At 39.9% G+C, this 16,431-nt stretch overlaps 1 protein-coding gene across 2 annotated transcripts in view; it reads left to right on the top strand.

Moving 5' to 3' along the window:
* CRHR1 (corticotropin releasing hormone receptor 1) overlaps positions 1-16,389 on the top strand; it is a 160,033-nt gene extending 143,644 nt beyond the window's left edge. For both annotated transcript variants that reach the window (XM_060780989.2, XM_060780990.2), the window contains 5 exons: positions 4,285-4,357; positions 12,193-12,278; positions 12,793-12,928; positions 14,342-14,383; positions 16,104-16,389. In XM_060780989.2, the coding sequence (XP_060636972.1) occupies positions 4,285-4,357; positions 12,193-12,278; positions 12,793-12,928; positions 14,342-14,383; positions 16,104-16,244 (478 nt within the window). In that variant the 3' untranslated portion in view covers positions 16,245-16,389. The remainder of the gene's footprint in view (positions 1-4,284; positions 4,358-12,192; positions 12,279-12,792; positions 12,929-14,341; positions 14,384-16,103) is intronic.
* Positions 16,390-16,431: the final 42 nt, after the last annotated feature.

Below are 16,431 nucleotides of genomic sequence, written 5' to 3'. Positions count from 1 at the left end.
CAACTGTGTTATGCCTCTGCTTGTAGTCTATCTGCACGATCTTCTTGCAGTAGCTGAGGATGGGATCTATTGTTTCATCTGCTTCCTTGCAGAGTCTACATTTGGGATCTGTCGTCAACTTATCAATTCTGTCAGCCCAAGAACAAGCCATTAGAACAAATGCCACCAAAGATTGTTCTGTCGCGCGCTGGGCCTGTAAAGAATTTCCTTTAAGAACAGGACGTGCAACCTTTGCCCAGCGGGAAGCCAGGGGGCCTAAAGAGAAGTTCTCAGAGGGTTTTCACCACAAATAGTCTTTAGATGGCTTGTGAAGTACAACAAAGTCCTTTATTAATGAACAATCAAACAGAAACGTCTCTTGTTTTCAGTAAAGATAAACAAATGATTCCAGGCTTTAATGCAACTGGTAGCTTCCTAAACTTGCCCACGAAGGACAGGCAACTGTCTTCAATAACTTCTTCTTTACTTTAAAGGAAAGTCCCCTTTTTAACTTCTCCCAGGCTGACTGTAGTCTAACCCTTACTGATGTGGGCTCCGCTACCGGGTCGAACTGCTTCTCGAACGCCAAGTGGACCTCAGTAAAGGCTTAGATGTTCTCCAGCTGGAGTTCTTTGGTCTTTAGGGCTGTTTTCCTGGAAATTCTTAAAGGTTGAAGCTTTTGTACAGGGGAAGCTTGCACACGTCCTATACATTAGCTTTCCTTGCTGAGACTAACTTAAAAATGGCTCCCTTCCCTTCCCAATTGCCCTAAGCAAGGGGCGGAACCAAACTTAATGATGATGGACAGGTGACTTGCCTTATGACTGCAACCAAAAGAAGCCACCTATCTGCAGAGTCCCTGAAACCTAGGACTGCAATCAAACATTTAATACAAAGCAAATAAAGTTGGAGCTCCTGGTACAGCTGTACCAGAACAAAGATGATGATGATGATGATTATTATTATTATTATTATTTGAAACACAACAAGATGAGTCCACAGCAGACAAGATCACTCTGCTGGCTGTTGTATTGGATCACACATCGGACACTTCCCAAGTGTCTAGGACTGTGTGATGTATCGTCAAATAATGCATGCAGATCCCAGTATATTATTATTATTATTATTATTATTATTATTATTATTATAGCACAGTTCATTTTTGTATCTCCAGCAAAAATTGGATGCAAGTGTGTTTGCGTCTGCATCTCAGTTTAGTAGGCTGGAGCAGAGGAAAGCAGTCGTGGTTTTCATTGCAGCCACCTAATTTAAAAATAATTACACATGAGTCACATGAACTTTAATGAATCAAGCTCATGACCCCTGTAATAGCTTATTATTGTTTTCCTTTCATTCAATGCTGCAAAACATTTAGCAGACTCATAAAGATGTAACTGTGATTTTTCATTTTCTGTCTCCACAACATGGTTCAGTGAATCTGACAAAAATGACACATGAGGACACAAGTGCGTCTGCCTTTTTGACCCTCAGGGCTAAAGGGTGGACAACTTTGAGTCTGCTGCCAGGACCCTTGGTCCTCTTTGCGGTCAGCAGGGGCTCGATACATTCTGAAAATCCAAACAAATCTGCACAATTTACTGATGGAGCACAATTCAATGACTTGGTGAAAGAAGTTGTTATTTCACACACAGAATTGAGTGTTGGCAATGAAACACTGAAATAGGGGGGCCCCATGCAGCTAAACAAAAGCTGGTACTTAATGAGAGTGGCCTAAGGTGTTTCCCCTGTGCCCTTGATCCTGCTTTCCCAGGGACTTGATAATAGAGGACTTAGCAGCCCTTTAACAAGTCTGGTCCATTGTTATTAATCACACAGGCAAACAGGATAGATTTCAGCCAGTGGTCCTTTGCCTTAATTGTCAGTCATGACTTTTCACTTTCATGCAAAGTCCTGGCTGTGGTTATGGGTGAAACTCACCTATCCTCTTGTTCTGAGTTTTGCAAACAGCTAGAAAGCCTGATCTTTGAATTTAAAACTTTTCTTTTCTTTGAATTTAAAACTTTTGAATTTAAAACTTTTCTTTATATTTTTTATCTGCTTTTCACAGCAACTATAATTTTGTGGAGCCACGATTAGGACTGGGTAATAAGGGCATCGGGTTGACTCCAACTACATATACATATGTATTGTCGAAGGCTTTCATGGCCGGAATCACTGGGTTGTTGTAGGTTTTTTCGGGCTATATGGCCATGTTCTAGAGGCATTCTCTCCTGACGTTTCGCCTGCATCTATGGCAAGCATCCTCAAAGGTAGTGAGGTCTGTTGGAACTAGGAAAAAGGGTTTATATATCTGTGGAATGACCAGGGTGAGACAAAGGACTCTTGTCTGCTGGAGCTAATTGTGAATGTTTCAACTGACCACCTTGATTAGCATATAATGGCCTGACAGTGCCTAGAGCAAACTTTTGTTGAGAGGTGATTACATGTCCTTGTTTGTTTCCTCTCTGTTGTTGTGCTGTTGTAATTTTGGAGTTTTTTAATACTAGTAGCCAGATTTTGTTCATTTTCATGGTTTCCTCCTTTTTGCTGAAATTGTCCACATGCTTGTGTATTTCAATGGCTTCTCTGTGTAGTCTGACATGGTGGTTGTTAAAGTGGTCCAGCATTTCTGTGTTCTCAAATAAAATTCTGTGTCCAGGTTGGTTCATCATGTGCTCTGCTATGGCTGATTTTTATATATTATAAACATTATCTTTGTGATTTTATTTCTTCAGTACCCTTTGAACCCAGGATTCTTGAGTGTGTATGTATGTGCATGTGTATCTGCTTTCAAGTCACCAGTTGACTATTGACCTCATGAATTTTATATTGTTTTCTTAGGCAAGGAATACTCAGTGGTTTTGCTATGTTCTTCCTCTCAAGCATAATGTATAGCAGGCATCCTCAAACTGCAGCCCTCCAGCTGTTTGGGCCTCCAACTCCAAGAAGCCCTAATTAGCGTGTTCAATTGTCAGGAATTCTGGGAGTTGAAGGCCCAAACAGCTGGAGGGCCGCAGTTTGAGGATGCCTGATCTATAGCATCTGTTACAATTACATTATGTAACACATTTTTTTGTTCCTGGATTATAAATGCCATTTGGTAATTGGTGATATCATAAAAACATGGAAAAAGTTTATTAAACTGCAAAAACATCATTTTTGCAGGACACCCTGCAGCACATTTTGCTATAGCTTTTCAATGAATATCTCATTGAGTCTCATCCAATTCAACATAGTTTGTGGCAGCCACAAACACAAAGTTTCTGGAGCATAGCAACTACTTTCAATGTTAGTGATGAAAAATTAAACAGGAAATAATACTTTCAAACCAGGAACAGATTTTTTTTTAAAAAAAATTATAACGTAGTGTTATTAACTGGTAGTGTTCCATCCTGTAATAATAATAATAATAATAATAATAATAATAATAACAACAACAACAACAACAACAACAAAAACAACAACAACAGCAACAACAACAACAACAACAATAATAATATCTTTATTTATAACCCACCACCATCTCCCCCAAAGGGGACTCAGGGTGGCTAACATGAGGCCTAACCCCAAAACAATACAACACAATTAGACGCTAAACAACAAATACCTCATAACAAAACATATAAAATAACAAATAAAATAAACAGTACAAAATAGCATAGTAAAATCAAATACAAAGAGTGGGCCAGATGTATGAGATAAAATGTTAAAAAGTTAAAACTCTGGGTGAGATAGGAATAGAAAAAAAGTGTATTTGTGCGAGAAGAGCCCAAGAAGGAGGAGGAGCAGTGGGATTTGGCCTTTATAAAGGACAGGGGAATGTGCTTTATCATGAGGACAACTGTGGGTGGAAACAAACAAATGGGTTGAATGGTCACTCTCTGAAGGCACATCAGAAGAGCCAAGTTTTTGGATCTCTTTTGAAGGCTGCTAGGGTAGGAGCTTGCCTGATCTCCCCAGATAGCAAGTTCCAAAAGTGGGGGGCCACAGCAGAGAAGGCCCTCAGCCTCGTTCCCACAGGTCTAGCCTGCGATACAGGAAGGGGCGAAAGAAGGGCCTTTCCAGAAGATAGAAGAGATCGTGCAGGTTTAAATCTTCCACTTTTGAAAATAAGACAAGTGGAGCACATAGAGTACTTGTCCTACTATCCCCTTTAGCCTTTAATTTTAATAACATGGAAAACCTTATCAACAAGGTCTTGTTTTCTGAGCAGAAAGTTCCTCTCTTTTGGCTTCAGCTGTACTTATGGAAAGAAAGATTTCTTCCCCTCTTTATTACTTCATTTCTTTGCATTTTGACTTGCAGGTGCTGGTTTGGAAAGCGTGCAGGAATTTACACAGACTACATCTACCAAGGTCCTATGATACTGGTGCTATTGGTAAGAGTGGAATTTATTTGTTGCTCGTTCTCAAAGTTTGGGAATGGGACATTAGCTGGATTTTACCTGGATGTCCCATTGATCATCACAGTTTATACAACTAATCATCAGGGTGAAAGCAGCTGCGGGTGCTACTATTTCGTTTTGGCCTTGGCAAAAAAAAAATGTACAAGTATCCCTTTCATTGTTTATGGTTACTCTGAATACATGCTCTTAATTTCCCTGAATTGCAAAATAGTGGGAAGCTATGACACCAGCCTTCAAGGATTTTGTAGATTGTGGGATAGCAGGAGGCAGATGGGGAGCTGCAATGTTGCCTAACTGCAAGGCTGTATTGTTTTCAGGGGACTAAGAAGACTGATAACAATGGGTTGAGTATTCTTTTCAGTCAAACATGACATATGAGTCTCACAAAGTGTTTCCTAATGATTGGAGTTTTTTTATTGCAGTCAATCATGTTCCTTATAAAAGGGTTACACATTTTACTGGTGCTAGCTGGAGGGAAGATTATTCTGGAATGACGACTGTCCCTCTACCCCAGGGTTTTCCAAACTGCGTGTCACAACATATTAATGTGTTGGCTGCAGTGTGTGTTGGGTGAATGTACTCATGAATGATGAAAATGTTGGAAATGTGTGTTATTATCTTGCAAAACATGTATTCTTAAAAAAACATAAATGAAAGGTTTTCATAAGGCATGTTGTGTCCCCATACATTTGGCTATTACAATTTATGTATGTGTTTGCATCTCTTATAAGGGGTTGGTTTGCTAGTAAAACTGAATTAGTGTGTCACAAGTTGATAAATGTCTAAAAAGGGTGTCACCAACATGAAATATCAGGAAAGCTCTACCAATATGGTATTTATTGCCTATTGCATGCATTTGTCCAGTAAGAATTAGAGGTGTGTGCAGTACTCGTTTCTCCTGTTTTTTTTTTTCATTCTTTCATTTTGGGAAGGAGCATGAAATGTGAACAACACCCCCCCCCCCCCCGAACGAAAATTAGCTCGAAACAAAAGAAAGAAGGAATGGGTACCATTTCTTTGCCTGCTTTTCATGAGCACAGTTTAATCTTTTTTATTAATCCCCTAGCAAACACAAAGTAAACCCTCATTTGCTCTCCTCTTCCAGGACATCATCACTCTTCCTTATTGGGAAGTGGGAAGGCTCCTTAAAATGCCTTATCTGAAAGTGGGAAGCCTCCTTAAAATGCCTTGGAGAGTGTGTGGCAACCAAGGCCCTCTCCTCCTTGGCTCTTGAAGCTGCCACCTTACGTCGTTGGTGGTGGTGGTGCTGCTACCTAGATGAGCACCTTATTTATTTATTTATTTACTTTGCTTATATACCGCTGTATCTCAAGCCCGAAGGCGACTCACCTTCTTCTCATTCCCCTCCTCTAGAGTAAGAGGTGTGAAGGAGGAAGAGGAAAGGGGCTGGAGATGCCTCCCTTGGATGAGAGATGGAGGAAAAGGAGAGGAAGGCACCCAGCCAGGCAGCAGCATTAGCGTAAGAGGCGCGAAGGAGGAAGACGAGGGGGGCTGGAGGCACCTTCCTTGCATGAGAGATGGAGGAAAAGGAGAGGAAGGCACCCAGCTGGGCAGCAGCAGCAGCAAGCAAGGACCCAAGGTGGCAAACCATGCCTTTGCCAAAAGTGATGGGAAGAGGAGGGGAATTCCCTCCCCATTGCTGCCAGTTAAAGAAGAAGTGAAATAGGTCACTGGGTGTGTGTGGTGTGTGGAGCATGTTTGACACTTGGCAGGAAGAAATGGTGCCCTGCCCTGCCTCACTCCTGCTGCTGCTCCTGGAGAAGTTAGAGACGGGGGCCAACCGGGGGGGGGGGGGGGGGGGAGTGAATATTTTTAAGGAGATTTTATTTATAGAAAGAAAAGAAAATCCCTAAAAATCGGGGATGATCCAAACATTATAAAATGTGGTGGTAGATATGCTCTCCATGTATGGAGATTTTTACCCTTCTAGTCCTAAGACTGAGGGGAAAGGGAGCCTGGGGAAAGCCAATGGGTCAAAAAATGTTCTTTTGAATACAGAATAAAAACACTTGTTCGGAAATGCCTCTGTTTTTGGGAGGTGTACGAAAACGAAAACAGGGGCTTATGAATGAAACAAACAGAAACGGATAGCAATTCAATACAAATGCGCAAGCCTAATAAGACTCCTTCCAGGTAGCTATCTCACTTGTGATTCTGAGAAGGGGAAAAGAAGGTAGTGATCCCAAGTATGTTTTACCCAGAGATTTTATGGAGGATGGAGTGGCAGAGATAATACTAATGGCCCACAAGAAAAAAACTTCTTCTTCTCAATGTTAGTGTTCATGTCAAATTCTGTGAACATTATTGTCAAAAACTTTAATGGCTGGAATCACTGAGCTACTGTGAATGTTTTGAGCTGTATGGCCATGTTCCAGTAGCATTTTCCTAATGTTTTGTCTGCATTTGTGGCTGGCATCTTCAGAGGTTCAGCCACAGAGGTCAGCCACAGATGCAGGTGGAACATTAGGAGATAATGCTACTGGAACATGGTCATACAGCTCGTGAACATGGCCATAGAGCCCCAAAAACTCACAGCAACTCACTTCATGAAAATTACTTTTAAAAAACTCTTCCACAACATATCTAGTTGGTTTTTCCTTTTTCTCTCTCCATAGTGAAATACTTTCCATTACCACTCTACGTTTGTCCTGCTGGCATGCTTCTCTCTGTGTTTTGCTCTGTCATCTTCATACACACACACACATCATAATGACTACTACCACCTCTGTTACAAATAAACACAGCTCAATTTACCCATCTCTCCTGCTCCAATAAGCCTATTACTAATATTCTTTGATGAGGACAATAGCAGTTGGCTTATTATCCATTCATTTCCCTGTATCTGTAACCTTGGCCAATGCAGAATCCTGGGGGGAAAGTGGAAAATGAGTATATTGTTAGAAGCCACATGCATAGACCTGAGATAATGCTGCTGGTTTTGCCTTCGTGTTAATTTTCTGAATCCCAGCACCTCATTGTGCTCAGAATTACATGCAAAGAATAAAAGAAGACAGGAGGTCCTGATATACTCATCTATGTGAAAGTGGAGCTTGAAATTACACTTCAGCCCCATCTACACTGCCATATAATGAAGTTTAAGACTGCATTATAAGGTCAGTGTAAACTCGTATAATGCAGTTCAGTGCAGTTAAACTACTCTGTATGAGCATATAATCATATAATGCAATTTGAAAGTGCATCATATGGTAGCTGAGGCTGTTAAGAGGCTTAAAAAGTGAGTCAATGTGTCCTAAAGCAAATCAGGCTTGAAGGCTCCCTAGAAGCCAAAGAAACAAAACTGAGATTGTTGTACAGATCATGAAAAGACATGACTCACTAGAAAAGGAATAGAGGGAAAGAGGAAGACCACATCACAGATGGATGGACTCAATCAAAGAAGCCACAGCTTTGAGTCTGCAAGACTTGGGTAGAGCTTGATGAAGTAACTTGGAGGTCTCGCTTTCATAACAACAACAACAACAACAACTTTATTTTTATACCCGACCAACCATCTTCCTTCCAAAGGTTAAAAAAGCAAGTGTTTTCTGCTGCCCTGGAGACTAGGATGCTGAACAATGACTTCAACTACAGGAAAGGAGATTCCACCTGAACATTAGGAAGAACTTCCTAACTGTGAGAGCTGTTCAGCAGTGGAACTCTCTTCCCCGGAGTGTGGTGAAAGCTGCTTCTTTGGAGGCTTTTAATCAGAGGCTGGATGGCCATCTGTCAGGGGTGCTTTGAATGTAATTTTCCTGCTTCTTGGCTGGGGTTGGACTGCATGGCCCACAAGGTCTCTTCTAACTCTTATGATTCTATGATTCCATGAACTGCTGTGGTATTGAGGTATAATTTATACTTTGGGAAAATCTTAGTAATTATACCTTAAGCAAATGTATATTATGGGAGAATCCAGTCTGTAACTAGCTGTCATAACCAGCTTTACCTCCAGCTAAACCTGCAGAATCATGTTTCCCTCTTGTCCGTCTTGAAACAGAAATGTCGGCTTCGTTGTTGATGGTTTTAAGGGCAGTGATAGCTCTGTCAAGCCATTTCTGCAAACTGTAATCTGTTCTCTCCTTAGCCACAGGCATTAACACGAGATTTCAACAACTACAAAGAACTGCAAAGAAAATGAAATGTCACTGATGTAATTTATCAAGTAAACTATCAATCACAGAAGCACTAATGAACTGTTGTAACAAGAAGTAATTCAAACTTAGTAGAACACCCCAGACAATGATATTGTAAAGAGAGAAAGGCTTTTTAAAAGACCATAAGGCATAAATGACTAAGAATTATTTGGAAGAAAATGGTTTGCTTAGAAATGAAAAATGTTGTATGAATTTCTACCTGTCGCGGAATGAAAATCATGCATAGTTTATGTCTTTACCAATCTACACACCGTCTTGCAAGATAAAAGATATGCCACGCAGATGATCAGTAAAGAGTAGGGTGTTTACTCTTTATTACACAGAGCAACATATATACAGTCATGTGAACAGTTGTACTGACTCACACAATGTCTTTTTAGAGAGATTCAAATGGTCTTCAGGTGTCCATGTGAGGAATCTTCCTCCAACAGTTCAGAAGCAGAAAATATAATACTAACTTGTATTGACAAGTTCCTGCACAGAAAACCCAAACATGTAACTGTTGCCAAAACTCCCAGGCACAGCTAGCTTCTGGGCATGGCTCAACCAATCAGCTTCGTGCTTAGCATTTTTCAGTTAACACACTAAGCAACTGATTTTTACATGTTCCAACACCACCATCCGATTTCATTGGGGACAGTCCTGATTGTTGTTTTAAGAAGCTTTTAAAATGTTCCGGTTTCTTGCTTGTTCTCCCATTTTTCCTTTTATCTGCAGCTTTGTTGCAAACAGAATTCCAAGAGGAAAAGTAGTTTGCACTTAATACATTCAGGCAGAGGAAAGAGAAAGTGGAATTTTGTTCTTCCCTTCAGATTCAGGCAAAAGAAAACTGTTCCATCTTCTCTTTAGCTTATTAATGAAGTTAGCTATTTTGTCCATACTGAGATGTTGCTGGGTCATGTGTCCTATGGTGCATCCACATTGCAAAATTAATGCAGTTTGACATTACTAACTTCTATGGTTCGATGCTGTGGAATTACAACCTCTAAGCATTCCAGAATACTGAACAATGGTGGTTAAAATGGTGTTGAACTGAATTAATTCTACAATGTAGCTGCACCCCTACTTGTTTGAGGGAGTCTTTTGAGTGATTTCAAGTTAAATATGTATAAAACATTCTGAGTCATGTTCCAAAACATCTTGATATGCTCTAGTACTTACTTAAGTGATCCCTTATTGTCCGAATAAGATTGTCCTCCAAGTTCAGTGTCCTGGCGGTGGGTCCGCAGGTGACTGTGGAGCCCTATTCTTGATCTGCATGTTCTCCCGCAGTGAGGGCATCAGTTTCCAGGTGGAATGTGGTCCTGGTCATGGTTGGTTTGATGCACCTTCCTCTTGGCACATTTCTCTCTTTCGCCCTCCATTCGTGCCTCTTCAAATTCTACAGCACTGCTGGTCACAGCTGACCTCAAGGTCCAGAGCTTCCAAGTTCTCGGTGTCTATGCCAGAGTTTTTAAGGTTGGCTTGGAGCCCATCTTTAAATTGCTTTTCCTATCCTCCAACATTCAGTTTCCCATTCTTGAGTTCAGAGTAGAGCAATTTCTTTGAGAAACGGTGATCAGGCATTCGGACAACGTGGCCAGTCTAGCAAAGTTGATGGCGGAGGACCATCACTTCAGTGCTGGTGGTCTTTGCTTCTTCCATGCTATAGTAATATAACAGCCAGATAATCAGAATAAGATACAAAGAACGAGCATGATATGTTTGTTTGTATTCATGTCATAATCATTTAATGCTCAATTGCTGCCACTTCATCTTTGTATAAGAATTCTATAATAAGTAGGCTTACTTGCTTGCTCTGTATGGAACATTGAGCTATCAAGGCAGACTCCATCGAGCATTGCATCATTAAATCAAGGTTGAGTTCAATTCACTCTTCATAAACCATAAACAGTTTTTTTAAATTACCCTTCTATATTGTACGTTAAAGACATCATAATTCAACACTAATCTTTGCAGATAATGGGCAGTCCAAAGTCTAAGAATAAATGGAGCTTCCCAAAGTTTACTGCAGATTGCAGTATTTTACAAAATGTTCAGGAGATTAGCACCACCTGGTGGCAGAAATGATTTATTATTTTTCTGTGCCTTCAAATCATCAGAGGATTAAGTAGTCAAAAAAGGTTAATTCTGGGGTTCATATTATCTTGATGCATCAGAATTTAGCAAATTACTAATTTTTAATATTTTATATATGTTCTGAATGTTGCCTTGTAGATCTTTTTTAAATGGAAAATCAGGGTATACATGGGTAATTAATGAAAATAATGCAGAGGTGTCCTTTTCCAGCTCTGCTTTTCTCCCACAATGAAATGAATAGAGTCAGAAAAATTACTTTTCATATTTCAGTTCTCAGGATCAACTAGACAGCATGACTACTTCTATCTCCTGTGTGATACCAATTCTATAATAACTCGCAAATTTGGTCTAAACTTACAACCTCTGAGGATGCTTGCCATAGATGCAGGCGAAACGTCAGGAGAGAATGCCTCTAGAACATGGCCATACAGCCCGAAAAAACCTACAACTGTTGGTCTAAACTTATTGTCAGCATTGCAGTTGACTTTTATGAGAATACTCTTAGCTAAAGATGTGTAAAAATCACATAAGAGGCAACGGGTTAAACCACTGAGCTGCTGAACTGACTGACTGAAAGGTTGGCAGTTCAAATCCTGGGAGCTGGGTGAGCTCCCACTCTTAGCTCGTTTCTGCCAACCTAGCAGTTCAAAAACCTACGAATGTGAGTAGATCACTAGGTACCGCTTCTGCAGGAAGGTAATGGCGCTCCATGCAGTCAAGCTGGCCACATTACTTTGGAGGTGTCTACGTACAATGCCGGCTCTTCAGTTTAGAAATGGAGATGAGCACACACACACAGCCCACAGTCAGACACAACTAGACTTAATATCAAGGGAAGCCTTTACTTTAGCTAAAGAATGCTATCCTTGATGTTATATTGTTTATTACTGGTATTCAATTTTAATTGGTAAGACCTATATGCCAATTGTTTTGTGTAATACCTTTATAATGTTTTGTACTGTTGTCCCTTATATTGTTTTGTATTGTTGCCTTTCTAAATATTGTCTTTATTTGTCTGAATACGAATGACCAAGGCATCAATACACAAACGGACTAGAGTTGTAGTCCAAACAGTAGCTTTTCCCATCCCTAGGTTGTTTTCCGTTTGTGGTGAAGGAGTTCTTCAATGCTGGCTCTTCAGCTTAGAAATGGAGATGAGCACACACACACACACCACAGTCAGACACAACTAGACTTAATGTCAGAGGAAACCTTTACTTTAGCTAAAGAATGCTATCCTTGATGTTATATTGTTTATTAATGGTATTCAATTTAAATCGGTAAGACCTGTATGCCAATTGTTTTGTGTAATACCTTTATAATGTTTTGTATTGTTGTCCCTTATATTGTTTTATATTGTTGCCTTTCTAAATATTGTATTTATTTGTCTGAATACAAATGACCTATGATCTAGGCATCAATACACAAATGGACTAGAGTTGTTGTCCAAACAGTAGCTTTTCCCATCCCTAGGTTGTTTTCCGTTTGTGGTGAAGGAGTTCTTTGGTTATATCTGGTTATATCACTGGTTTAATTTGATTTCTGTGTCTGTTCCAGATCAACTTTATCTTTTTGTTCAATATTGTCAGAATCCTGATGACAAAGCTTCGGGCCTCCACCACTTCAGAAACCATTCAGTACAGGTATCTATCAATTTAAGTCAGGGGACAGACAGATGGGAGGGTATTTTTGTCAATCACTAATCTCTGCCCGGCCTTTTAAATTGTCTTGAACAGGCAGGATTGCTTTTAATATATATGTGTTATGGCAACAATTTTTATGCTTATATTGTTTTGTTAATTTTATGTTTATGTTGTTTACTTTTTATGTATTGATATTACTTGGAAACTGCTCTGAGTCCCCTCGGGGAGATAGAGCGGTATATAAATAAAATCTATTATTATTATTATTATTATTATTATTATTAATAATAATCTGTTGGACTTTCTGAGAATCACTGAGACAGAAAATTATCCCCTGTGCCTTGTACAATTGACAATTTTTGATCATTCAATTTCTGTCAGCCATAGTTCACCCTTGGACCCCCACTAGGTCTTTCCACTTCCTTTTGTTATATGTGAAGAGTCAACCTAATCCCTTACTAAGTGGTAATGAATATGATTATCTGGGTTGTAACTTGCTGTGCTCTTTTTCCAGAAAAGCTGTGAAGGCCACCCTTGTTCTCCTGCCTTTATTGGGCATTACCTACATGCTTTTTTTCGTCAACCCAGGAGAAGATGAAATATCCCGGATCGTCTTCATTTATTTCAACTCTCTCTTGGAGTCCTTCCAGGTATGGACAAAGTCACAGAGACATATGATTTTGGTGTGTGTGTGTATATAAGCTTCATGCCCAATCTTCCGATATTGCTTACATGGATTCAGATTTAATTGTGTATTTTAAATATAGTCTTTCATTCCAAATTGTTGGGTGTGTTGGACAAAGGATTTTTAAAATGAAAGGCGTGAAACAGTGATACTTCACATCGCTTCAGCAAAACTAGAGATCATAAGCACTGTCCTTACACAAAAGGTGAATATCATAAGCCATGTTTGTAATTAAATACATAATGCTAAGTTTGAATATGTTCAGAGTGCTGTTGATTAAACTCTATCAGAAAGCACAACAGACCAGCTTAAATGCATACTCTCCTGAATTACACATGGATATGCAAGATGGCCTTTGGCTAGCTTTACAGCAGCAGTTCTCAACTTTCCTAATGCCACAACCCCTTAATATAATTCCTCTTTTCATGGTGACCCCCAACCATGAAATTATTCTAGTTGCTACTTCGTAACTGTAATTTTGCTATTGTTATGAATCGTAACTATCTGATAGGCAGGAGGTATTTTCATTCACTGGACCAAATTTGGCACAAATACCTGATACGCCCACATTTGTGCCAGATTTTGAGGGGGGGGGGAGTGATTTTGTCATTTGGGAGTTGTGGTTGCTGAGATTTATAGTTCCCCTACTATTAAAGTGCATTCTGACTCCACCAAGGATGGAATTGAACCAAACATGGCACACAGAACTTCCATGACCAACAGAAAATAATGCAAGAGTTTGGTGGGTATTTACCTTGAGTTTTGGAGTTGTAGTTCACCTACATCCAGAGAGCTGGATGGCTCTGGATCAAACTTGACATGAATACTCAATATGCCCAAATGTGAACATTGGTGGAGTTCGGGAAAAATAGACCTTGACATGTGGGAGTTGTAGTTGCTGGGATTTATAGTTCACCTACAATCAAAGAGCATTCTGAACCCCAACGGCGATATAATTGGGCCAAATGTCCCTCACAGAATCCACATGACCAACATGGGGTGTTTTCTGATTGTCTTTGGCAACACCTCTGACACCCCCCAGGGATCCCAATCCCCATGTTGAGAAATGCTGTTCTATAGGATAGGGCAACATTTTGTCCTCTCCTATCCTCTCCCTCGTTGAGTTGAGAACAAACCACTTTTGCAAAAGAATTCACTATAAGTAACTTGCTATTTGTAATTAGTAACTTTCAAGCTCTCCAAAGGGCCTCAGAGATCAAAGGCCTGCAAATCAAAGGCTGAAGCTCCAGCATGTCTCTTGATAAAAACCAAATCAATAATTTAATGCAACCTGTAAGTAATGTATGGCAAAAGGCTAACCCTGTTTTTCCCTTTCATAAAACCTTTTGGCTGATGTTTGATTCTTTTCTCCCATCAGGGCTTTTTCGTCTCTGTCTTCTACTGCTTCCTGAACAGTGAGGTGAGCTGGGGTTAGAAATGGGAATGAGAACATGATTTAGAAACCTATTTCCCCAAATTTGTTAACATTTTCAAATATTCAAAAATTGTGATTTGATGAATTAATGCCAACAGTGGGGGGAAATACAGTAAATAGATGGGGCAGGTAATGCTGGAAGTTGCAGTCCACCAATGTGTAGTTATACAGAGAATTTAAAGAACTCCAAATGATATTTTTGGTACCCCAGAATTTGCTTGAAATGGCTGCAGTTTTTTTCCACCCTTCATTTTTAAAAAAGTCTGAGTTAGATCAGATTTGGAAGGTCTTGGGGGGCATATGTACTTATTGAAATTCATTATGGGAGGTTTTGCCATTTTTTCAATAATGTGTATCACATCATGATACAGGCTGCAGTGTTTGCTCTTCTGGGTGGTTTCAAGACAGATGGTGGGAAAGGTAAAAGCAACTCTTATTTGATCCTCCTTTGTTTTTGTTTTTTCCTCCTTTTATGTTTTTCTAAGAATTTAAAAAATAAGTAAAATAGTGAAATAGATTGTCAATTCACGTAATTTTCATTTGTTATTTTTGTAAGGAGTAGCCATTTTTGTGGTAGCTATTTTAGTGTGTTTTTATAATTTAATGATACAACAATTAATATTATTCACAATAAATGCAACAAATTAGGTTTATAAATTTCCTCAATAAATCAACAGGGAACTTGGAAGTCCAAAAAGAGGTCAGTTGACTCTTCCAAAAGCTTCCAATAAATTGCAGCATACACTCACATTGTTTAACGTTAGTTGCAGGAAGGGAGGTTGATAGCATTTTTGGTAGCCCAGGGACAGAAAATTGCATAGTGGGGGCTCTGTTGTTGTAAAACAGTAGTTCCCAACCTTTTTTTTTTTAGTAGGGACTACTTTGACCAGGGACCACCTGACCAGGGACTACTTGACCAGAGACCACTTTGACCAGGGAACACTCTCCAACATTTGTACCAAAAGGGTTACGAATCAGTTTTTGGTCAACTTTAGATTTGGTTTGGGGTGCTAATTCAGAAAATTGTATTGGATAGACCATATCGGCTCTAGTTTCTGATACAGAACATATGCCATGGTTAGTGACAAGGAAGGAGTGGCAGATGGTGTGAAAGGAATGGAAAGATTAGTAGAAATATAACATGATTGAGTAAGGACGGAGGAAGGGGAAAATACAGAAAGATTTGGAAGGTAAATGTTAAAGAAAAGGAAATACGATTGTTACGATTATGATTAAAAAGTTCAATATTTTTTAAGGAGTGGAAATAAAATAAAAACAAAGAGGAAGGAGGCTCACAGACCAGATTTTCATCCGCAGCCCATTGATGGTCCACGGCCCAAAGGTTAAGAACCACTGTTGTAAAGTCTTGATCTGTAGTAATGGCTACCAACCTGAAGAGTCTTTAAAAGAAAACCACTATAATTATGGAGAAAAACCTAGTGGTGACAAATATGATGTGTTATTACAGGTAGCATTCTGTTAGGCAGATTTCCAGGGAGCACAAGCAGTATTGCTCAAGTTGTAGGCTTTACTGGGGAAACTAGTTGGCCACTGTTGGACCAGGAAACTGGACTTGATAGGCCTTTGTTTTGATCCAGGAGGACTCCTCTTACCTTTCTTAATCTTTATAAAATGTGGCACATCTTTTAATGAAGGGAATGTATAGCTGATCCTATTTAGTGTAATTTGCGGTATGTTTCCCTAGGTCCGCTCAGCGGTACGGAAGAGATGGCACCGGTGGCAGGACAAACACTCCATCCGTGCCCGAGTGGCAAGGGCCATGTCCATCCCCACATCTCCAACACGCGTCAGTTTCCATAGCATCAAACAGTCCTCTGCTCTCTGAGGCTGCTCCATACCATGAAGCTGGTGTTTTGCTACACTTGGGATGAAGAGGCTTCGCAGCCTCAAGGACAAGACTTGACCCTTCAGAGTTCCAGCTGAGAAAAGCCCTTGTTGCCCTCAGTTGGCTGGCCTCTTATGAGACTGATTAGACTGGAAGGAAGGCTTTGTGTGTATCCATGATTGCAAAT

Source organism: Anolis sagrei, chromosome 6 (genome assembly GCF_037176765.1).
Source record: "Anolis sagrei isolate rAnoSag1 chromosome 6, rAnoSag1.mat, whole genome shotgun sequence".
NCBI lineage: Eukaryota > Metazoa > Chordata > Lepidosauria > Squamata > Dactyloidae > Anolis > Anolis sagrei.
This window is presented reverse-complemented; position numbering and strand designations above follow the sequence as displayed.